Source organism: Nicotiana tomentosiformis, chromosome 1 (assembly GCF_000390325.3).
Source record: "Nicotiana tomentosiformis chromosome 1, ASM39032v3, whole genome shotgun sequence".
Taxonomy (NCBI): Eukaryota; Viridiplantae; Streptophyta; class Magnoliopsida; order Solanales; family Solanaceae; genus Nicotiana; species Nicotiana tomentosiformis.
In genome coordinates, this window is record NC_090812.1 from 116,333,039 (window position 1) to 116,343,134 (window position 10,096).

Below are 10,096 nucleotides of genomic sequence, written 5' to 3' on the forward strand. Positions count from 1 at the left end.
TCATATTTCATTATTAAAAATGTAAAAGAAGAGCAACTAAAATTTATTCACTTACCATAGAGACCTAAATGAGGCACATCGAGGCTTCTGTATGAATTTAACTAGTTTTTTCATATCGTAAGTTGTTTTAATGAATTAAAATTTAATTTAATTATATGGTACGAGTAAACTAGTCATATTTAATTTAAAAAATTTTAAAGGAAAAAAAATTAATTATCACTAAGTTCATCTAGAGCCCCCATCCAGAAGAGATAGCATAATATGTTCTCGTTATAACATTTGGAATCACATAACAAATATTATTATCAAAGTATTAATGAGTGAAATTTTGAAGTTTCAATAACGACCCGGTCGGTCATTTTGTATATTGGCTCCCGATTTCCCCTTTTTATGCCTCACACATATGTATTTATGGTTTTATGACTTGCAGAATTTGTTAGTTTTATTCCGGAAAGGTTTTGGGTTGATTTGGACCCTTTGGTTCTAGACTTGGAAGCCTAAGCCTATTATGTTGATCAATATTTGACTTTTGTGAAAATGACCTTGGAACAATGTTTTGATGACTTTAATAGCTTCGTATCGTGATTTTGGACTTGAGCATATGCTCAGAATCGAATTCCGAGGTCTGTAGGTTGATTTGTGTTGCTTTGCCTAAAGTTGGTAATTTGAGGTTTAGAAGTTTGACCGTAGGTTGACTTTTGGCTATTGGGTTCGGAATTTTGTTTTTGGACTTATTATAGGTCTGTTATGCTATTTAGAACGTTTTTGCAAAATTTGATGTCATTTGTAATTGATTTGATAAGATTCAGACGCTTGATTGCAATTCTAGAGGTTCTTGAACGTTTCTTTGAAATTTAGGCATTTTGTTGTCCGATTGCAAAGTAAGTACATACCAGGGCTGGGCTACATTACCACTCGGTCACTTTTGCGAAGGAGGTCAGCTTCACAATTGCGAAATCTTTTTCGCAATTGCGACTTCTATCGAGGTTGTCAGAGTTTGCAATTGCGATCCCTATTCTGCAATTGCGAGGATTCGTATTTGCGAACCCAATGTCACAATTGTGATAGCTGCAACTGATCAAAATGCTGGGAGTCGGTATTTTATCTCATTTTCTCTCATTTTTGAACCTTGGACTCGGTAGGAGGCGATTTGGATAGGGGAGTTTAATCTACAAACATTGGGTAAGTGATTCTAATCAATTTTCAACTATATTTCATGATTATATCTTTATATTTAACATCAAATATATGAGAATCAAAGGGAAAAGTTGGGGATTTTTGTCATAGTCTTGAAAAATGAAGATTTGAGTTTTGAGAGTTGATTTCGACTCGGATTTGAAAACAAAACACATATATGGACTCATAGGGTTATGGGTAATTTGAATCTACCCTTGTACTCGAGTTTTGGCTAGGCGGGCCCGGGATTGACTTTTTGGGAATTGTCTAAATATCAAAGCTTTATGTATTGTAATTGGTTTCACTTGCATTTTTTTTTATAATAATAAGTCATTTTTTGTTAGATCTGATCCGTGTGGAGGCGAATTTTAAGGGGAAAGCTATATTCGAGGGTTGATTTGGCCTAGTCGAGGTAAGTGTCTTGCCTAACTTTGTGTGGGGGACCTACCCCTTATAATTTGGGTTGTTTGTGCTAATTTTCCTATATGAAAGACGTGTACTTGGTGACAGGAGTGTACATGGGCTATATGTGATTTTTGAACGGTTTAGACTTTTTACACTTCATCTATGTACTTAATTGAGCTTGTTATAACATGTTACATCTTTCATCATTAAATTTACTCTTGCATGATCTAATTGACATTACTTGCACTTGTTCTATCCTTTATTGTTGTAGTTCTTTTATATGCTTTAGTTGAATTTGCTATCTCCCTTATTGTTTTGTTACCTCTTTAATTGTTGAATTGCTCTTACTTGAAGTTGTTATTTCGTGTATATCTTCTGGTTGAGTTATTGGTGTTGAAGTTGTAAAAGCCATTATCACATTGAGGTGAAGTTGTTAATTTTTGAGGTATCTTTCCTTGTTGATTACCCCTCATTCATCTTGTGGTTATTGATATCATTGTACACATTGTGATTGAGTCATGGGATATTTGTTGTGGAAATTTTAGAATTGTTGATTTTGGCAAGTCGTGGCACATGGGCACTTATGGTGCAAATTGTTATTGTGTTATGATATTTATACGCATATAGTGGTATAAGGATAAGGGTTGATACACATGCAGTGAGATAAGGTGGGCTTGATACGCAGGTTTCTCGTAAGGGAATTACTTGAAGTCACGCGGTGAGATAAGGTGGGCTAAAACGCATGTAGATATTTCGGGAAAAAATGATTTTCAAAAACTAAATGTAAGGCTCACGCGGTCATATAAGGAAAGATTGTGATTGAAATTGTGAAATGCGAATACGAGGCGGTACCTCGGTTGTGATTCTTGTTGTACATTCCATGTTGAAAAGGCTTGTTGGTTGAACAATTCTTGTCGATTCTTCATTGTTTTAGTTGTAGTTATCCGTCCTTGTCTTCATGTGGTTTCATCAGGTGTTTACTCCTAGTTATTGAGGTTAGGCTTGATACTTAATGGGTACCATTGTGGTGTAGTCATACTAGGCTTCTATATATTTTTGTGCAGATCCAGGTACATCTGTCAGTGCTAGACGCTAGTGGTTGATTGCCTATTTTCAGAGACTTTAAGGTACACCTGCTCGACGTTCACAGGCCTTGAAGTCATCTTCTACTTATAGTTGTCTTACTTTTTATGTCTTGTTCCAAAACAGTATTGTATTTGAGACTATTAGTACATTCTTGTAGAGCTTATGACTCGGTTCCACTAGGTTTTGGGGAGTTGTTTTCAGTTGTGCTGTTAAGTTTTATTATGACAATTTAATGGTTTAATTTGTGATTTTGTTATTATTTATGCTATTTCTTAATGTATGTTAGGCTTACCTAGTCTTAGAAACTAGATACCATCACGACATCCTAAAGTGGGGGACTTGGTTTCGTGACAAGTTCGTATCAGAGCTCTAGGTTAATTAGTGTTACAAGCCATAAGCATCTTTAGTATAGTCTTGCAGATTGGTACAAAGACATATGTACTTATCTTCGAGAGGCTAAGAAATGGGAAATTCCACTTCTTTGATTCCTTATCTTGCGAATTGGTTGATTTCGAAATCTGAATCCTTGTCTTTTCATTCTCTCACAGATTGTGAGGACACACACTGTTGGATCTGATGATCAAACACCTACTCTCCCTGGTAGAGCCGCTTGAGGATGGTGTTCGGGAAGAGGCCGAGGAGGTGCACGTGATGTAGCCAGAGTACCTTCCCGAGCAGTGACTGAGGAGCCACCAGTAGCTCCGATTGGGGGACAAGCACCCGGGGGTGCTTTTTACTACACCTAGACATCAGGATACCCTAGCATAGGTTTTGAGCATGTTCGGCACTCTAGCTCAGGTGGGATTGATTCCCCTTGCACCGGCCACATCTCAGGCTAGGAGAGGAGCTCAGACTCCCGTGGCTCATAGTCCAGAGTAGTGGGTCCACATTGATCAGGTCCTGGGTGTCATGCCAGTACAACCAATTATTCTGGTTCAGCCTAAGGTATGGCATGTCACGCCCCATCCCCAGGAGGCGTGACCAGCGCTCAACCTAGTGAACCGGTCAAGCAAGCCGGTTATATACTTCCTACCCAACTCACCCATGAGCAAGAAAATATATCATTTCATTAATTAGACAGAAGGAAGTTCATACATACAACATTAAACCGTTTCCTTAGATATTTCGCTTTTAAGTCTCAAAATACACAGATACTTATAGTCTGAGTGGAACAAGTAATCAAACACAACATATACTTGTTTAACATTCTCAACACTCATGTACAGCCTCTAAAGATACAAAAGAGAGTAAAGATGGTACCGAAAGTAAGGCCCTCGCTATACCTCAAAATTTAAACACAATGTAAACAAAAGGTACAATACATGACCCCGGAATGAAATGGAGCTCACCAACTCCGCGGAGAAGAGGATGCAGCACTATCTGTGATCAACACTGTTAGCTATGTAACCACTTGCATCCATTTAAAGATGCAGCACCCCAGGCGAAAAGGGACGTTAGTACCGTCGAATAGCACTAATATGTAAAGCTAAACACCATCCCAATAGAATGTATAATAATACAAAAGGAACAATCAAAAATTCAATACGAGCTTCAAATAATATTAAAATATCAATTTAAAGATCAAATAAGTTTTCAAGTAAATTTCCATGTTGTTAGGTTGGGTGATCTTTAGTACCGATATTCCACAATTCACAATACCTCCGTATTCTTACACGGAGTCCGATATCGACCCGATCGGCTAGGTCTTCTCATTCGAGATATTACCACAATTACGTTATAATTTCCAGCACAGCACCACCATAGGTGCGGCATAACGTCCGATCACGGCCTGATCGGCTAGGCTATCTCATTTGAGACATCAACCATTTTAACAATTTCATCCACAATACCACTGCGTTCTTACACGAAGTCCGATTCTTGGCCTGATCGGTTAGGCCATCTCATTTGAGACATTTCCTTTTTCATCCAATCGTCTCACATCGTACTTCTTTCATATATTTTCAATTCATTAGCATTAGTGATTACAATTACAAAGTCATTCTCGGCACTTTTCTGTACTTCATAGTTCCAGCCCTCCTATTTATCCACATTCAAATATCATTACAATTATCCACAACAATAAGGCTTCCCATTCAAGACATTAGATTCATATATGAGCAATTTGGGAACCTTAGGCACATAGAGGCTTTTCATACAATTTGCCATAACAACCTTTATTTCGATCTTGACATGAAATCTTAACATTCCTAACACATATTCCACATTTTGAACATATTCTCAAACGGCAAGATGACATGATGAAAAATTTAGAATAAACATTGAACAAACATCCTTCAACACAACCACATTAGGAATAGCCAATTCAATAATGATCAAGGACTTACTCCAATTGCACGAACACCATGGGATTCGATTCTAAGAAGAAGGGGGTTTAGCCAACATACCTCAATTGAGCTTCTCAAACTATAAAATGGCCCGGAATTCTTAGAAACTTCAATCTATTTTAGAAATATAATAAGTTGGACAAAAATTAGGAAGATGAACATGGTTTTAGCTCATTTGAGCATATTATCAAACACTAAGTGTGCATCAATGTTTTAAGGCCCTTTTTGTGGAGGATTCCATAATTCCCCAACCCATTCTCTATCATTTTTAGCTCATAATCTTCCCACATACTACAAGGATACATGCATGCAAGGTAAGCACTCCCATCCCCTTGAATTACCTTACTAATGGCCCATTCTAGTTACATTTTGAAATTAAGAGTTTGGGTGATAGAATCTTACTTCGCAGGAAGAAGACCTAGGTGCCTCTCTAGATAATCTTCAAGGTTTTAAGTGAGAATTGAAGAGCAATATGATGAAGATCACTTCCTCCCTCTAAGACTCTCTCTCTCATGCTAAATATATCAGAAAATATGATCAAAATGGTCCAAGGTAGGTGTTTTAACGAAATAGGGTCGTGTTTAAAAATCTCAAAAATGAAGCTCCGGAATAGGTTTTGCGGTCGCATATGCGATCGTATAATAGTTATACGGTCCGCGAAATGACCACGAAATTCAGGTGCCAAAATTGGAAAAAACCTGAACTGGTCTGCGATCACTATGCAGCCCGCAGACCTAATCTGCGGTCGTATAATGCACTATAAAAAGTTTATGCGGTCGCATTGTGCACCGCAGAACCTCCCTTAGAAAAATCCCAAGGCGGGATATGCGACAAGAGTGCGGCCCGCGAATCGGTTATGTGGTCACATAATGGCCGCAAAATTGACAACAAAAATGCCCCAGAAAACTGTCTCACTCTACGACCAGTCTGCGGTCCGCAGAGTGGTTTTGCGGCCGCAGAATGAGCCGCAGAAATGCCTACTTCTACCCAACATATTCCTTCCTACTATGGCATCACGAAATCTGGGTTTTTAGGAAAAAATTTACGGGGCCTTACATCCTCCCCCACTTAAGATTATTCGTCCTCGAATGAGGATCAGGGTCTACTATTAGCACCCTATGCAACTCAGTTTTTCAAACCCTACACTAGCAACCCCAAATTTAACTAACTCCCTAAATTTCCAAAAATTTTGCCAGAGTTTCCTTTGTAACTAGGCCTATCCACCTGTCAGAGAGCCCCAGAATCACATCCTAAAATCATATGCACAACCCAACAATGTAACAAAGTTCATAACAATACTAACTCTTGGCCTCATAAGCAACATATAATCATAAGGAAGACCTTCACATTAACTGAGCAACTTCTACAAAATTCATAGGCGACAAGTTCATAAAAGAAAGGATTACGCAATTATTCAAACAAGTGAGGAATCTTCTTCTTCATTTCTTCCTCGGCCTCCCACGTGGCCTCTTCAACCTGCTGGTTTTGCCATAACACTTTCACGGAGGCAATTTCTTTATTTCTTCGGACTTGCCTATCAAGAATGGAAACTGGAATTACTTCATATGACAGTCCTTCATTAACCACAATGGCCTCAACCGGCACAATAGCTGACGGATCTCCAACTACCTTCTTTAACAGAGACACATGGAATACCGGGTGCACTAATGACATCTTGGGTGGTAGCTCAAGCTTGTACGCCACCTGGCCAATTCTCTGAATAATCTTGTACGGCTCGGCATACCTCGGACTCAATTTCCCTTTTTTCCCAAACTGCATAATACTCTTCATGGGGGAAACCTTCAAGAATACCCAATCATCTTCTTTGAACTCTAAGTCTCTGCGACGGACATCCGAATATGATTTTTGATGGCTCTGAGCAGTTCTCAAGCGCTCCTTAATGATTTTAACTTTTTCCATAGAATGATGCACGAGGTCTGGCCCTATTAACTTAGCTTCCCTAATCTCGAACCATCCAATTGGAGATCTACATCTCCAACCATACAATGATTCAAATGGTGCCATCTGAATACTTGCATGAAAACTGTATGAGTGGAAAATGATCATCACAGCTACCTTTGTAGCCAAGAACACAAGTACGCAACATCTCCTCAAGCGTCTGAATAGTCCACTCTGCTTGCCCGCCGGTCTTTGGATGGAAGGTTGTACTAAGATTCACCTGAGTACCCAAGCCTTGCTGAAATTTCTTCCAAAAATTTGCCGTGAACTGAGCCCCTCGATCAGAAATGATAGAAACTGGAGTACCATATAGCCTGACTATTTCCTTGATATATAACTGAGCATATTGTTCCGCTGTGTTGGTAGAATTAACTGGCAGGAAATATGCTGATTTTGTGAGCCGATCCACAATCATCCAAATTGAGTCAAACTTGCACGGAGTGCGAGGTAATCCTACCACAAAGTCCATATTAATCATTTCCCACTTCCACATTGGAATTTCTATGTTTTGTGCCAACCCACCAGGCCGTTGATGTTCGGCCTTCACTTGCTGATAATTCGGACACCTTGCCACAAAGTCCGCTAGATTCCTTTTCATGTCATTCCACCAATAGACTTCCTTGAGATCGTGGTACATCTTTGTAGAACCTGGGTGCACGGAATACCTAGAAGCATGACCCTCGGTCATGATTCTTTCCCGGAGATCATCTGCATTCAGAACACATAGTCGCCCTTTCTACCTTAGTGTACCATCATCCATGCCAAGAGAAAAGCCATAGTTTTATGTTTTTGAATCCCCTCCTTCAACTGCACCAAAAATGGATCGCTGTATTGTTTCTCTTTGACTTCCACTACAAGCGACGATTTAGCCCTATTTTGCCCAATTACCCCTCCTTCACTAGAGTCCGCAAGATGAACTCCCAAACTAGCCAATCGATGGGCTTCCTTGGCCAATGGAATTTGACATACCTCCAAGTGTGCCAAACTACCCATAGATTTCCGGCTAAGAGCATGCGCCATAACATTGGTTTTCCCCGGGCGATATAGAATATCGATGCCGTAATCCTTGAGTAACTCAAGACATCTTCTTTGCCTCAGATTCAGCTCCTTTTGTTTGAAAATATATTGAAGGCTCTTGTGGTCCGTGAATACATCCACATGGACCCCATACGAATAATGACAACAAATATTCAATGCAAAAATCACCGCCGCCAGTCCTAAGTCATGTGTTGGATAATTCTTTTCATGATTCTTGAGTTGCCTAGAAGCATATACTATAACCTTGATGTGTTGCATTAACACACACCCAAGACCAATTCTTGAAGCATCACAATATACCACAAATTCATATGTACCCTCTGGAAGGGTCAACATCGGTGTTGTCGTCAATCTCAATTTCAACTCCTGGAAGCTCCTTTCACAAGCATCGGACCATTGGAACTTGACCGCTTTCTGAGTCACTTTAGTCAATGGAAAGGCAAGAGTAGAGAACCCCACCACAAACTTCCTGTAATACCCTGCTAAGCCCAAGAAACTGTGAATCTCGGTTGGCGTTGTAGGTCTAGGCCAATTCTTTACTACTGAAATCTTTTGAGGATCAACTTTAATTTCTTCTCTAGAGACAGCATGACCCAAGAATGTGACACATTCAAGCAAAAATTCACAATTTGAAAACTTCGCGTATAATTGGTGCTGATGAAAAGTCTGCAAAATTATCCTAAGATGATCGACATGGTCCTCCCGACCTTGTGAATACACAAGGATATCATCAATGAATACTATCATAAAGGAGTCGAGGAAAGGCTTGAAAACCTGATTCATAAGGTCCATGAAAGCTGTCGGGCCATTTGTTAGCCCAAAAGACATTACAAGAAATTAAAAGTGCCCATACCGGGTTCTGAGAGCTGTTTTCGAAATTTCCTGCTCCCTGATCTTCAATTGGTGGTACCCGGATCGTAAATCAATTTTGGAGAAGTATCTAGCACCCTGTAACTGATCAAACAAATCATCTATTCTTGGTAACGAGTACTTATATTTGATTGTGACTTTGTTGAGTTGCTGGTAGTCAATACACATCCTCAGCAATCCATCTTTCTTCCTTACAAAGAGAACTGGTGCACCCCATGGTGACACACTCGGTCGGATGAAACCCTTCTCTAACAAATCCTTCAATTTCTCCTTTAGCTCCTTTAACTTTGTCAGTGCCATCCTGTAGGACGGAATAGATATAGGTTGCGTTCCTAGCATCACATCAATCCCAAAATCAATCTCCCTGTCTGGCGAAATTCTAGGGAGCTCATCAGGAAAGACCTCTGGAAATTCAATCACAACTGGCACAGACTCGAGTGTAGGCGCTTCAGCACTGTGTCTGTAATCCGGACCAGATAATAGATACACCCCTTGTTAATCATCTTTGTGACCTTAAGGTAAGAAATAAACCTACCCTTCAGCACCACATTATCCCCCTTCCACTCAACAACTGGTTCATTAAGAAATTCAAACCTCACAGTTCTAGTTCGGCAATCGAGTATGGCAAAACATGAATAAAGCCAATCCATTCCCATAATTACATCAAAATCAACCATCCCCAATCCAATGAGATCGGCCACGGTGTCCCGACCACACACCGTGACAACACAACCCCTATATACCCTTACGGCCACAATAGACTCGGCAACCGGAGTAGATACAGAGAACATCTCAGGAAGCTATTCCGATTCTATCCGAAATTCCATAGCAACAAAAGGGGTAACATAGGACAAGGTGGATCCGGGATAAATAAGAGCATATACATCATGATATTGGATAGTCAATATACCTGTGAAAACATCTGGAGAAGCCTTTGCACTATGACAATCATTCAAAGCATAGAAAGGACTAGGTCCTCCTAAACTCTGCGCACCACCCCTAGTTGCACCATGCCCTGCTGGTGCCGGAGGGCCTCGAGCTGGAGGGGGTGCTGAAGATGTAGCAGCTGTAGAACTTGATGGATGTGTTGTTCCCCTGCGCGCACCCTGGCTGGATGAATGACACTCCCTCTGAATATGACCCGTAACATATAGGTAAGTCTATGTAGTAGATCCCCGAGTGCATCTTGCCACACCTGGGGCATGGGAGTCTCCGCT

At 40.2% G+C, this 10,096-nt stretch overlaps 1 protein-coding gene across 1 annotated transcript; it reads right to left on the bottom strand.

Moving 5' to 3' along the window:
- Positions 1-4,602: 4,602 nt before the first annotated feature.
- LOC138908923 (uncharacterized) lies at positions 4,603-7,037 on the bottom strand. The gene is made up of 2 exons (XM_070199688.1): positions 6,489-7,037; positions 4,603-4,704 (listed from the first exon to the last, which is right to left on the bottom strand). The coding sequence occupies exons 1-2, from the start codon at positions 7,035-7,037 to the stop codon at positions 4,603-4,605; spliced, it is 651 nt and encodes a 216-aa protein (XP_070055789.1).
- Positions 7,038-10,096: the final 3,059 nt, after the last annotated feature.

What these genes read in the sequence shown, in the direction of transcription:
- LOC138908923 (XM_070199688.1), bottom strand. Translation starts at nt 7,037, where the DNA reads ATGGCACCATTTGAATCATTGTATGGTTGGAGATGTAGATCTCCAATT. An exon ending in TGTTATGGCAAAACCAGCAG is followed by an intron (nt 4,705 to 6,488) that starts GTTGAAGAGGCC and finishes GTGGATAAATAG; the next exon opens with GAGGGCTGGAACTATGAAGT.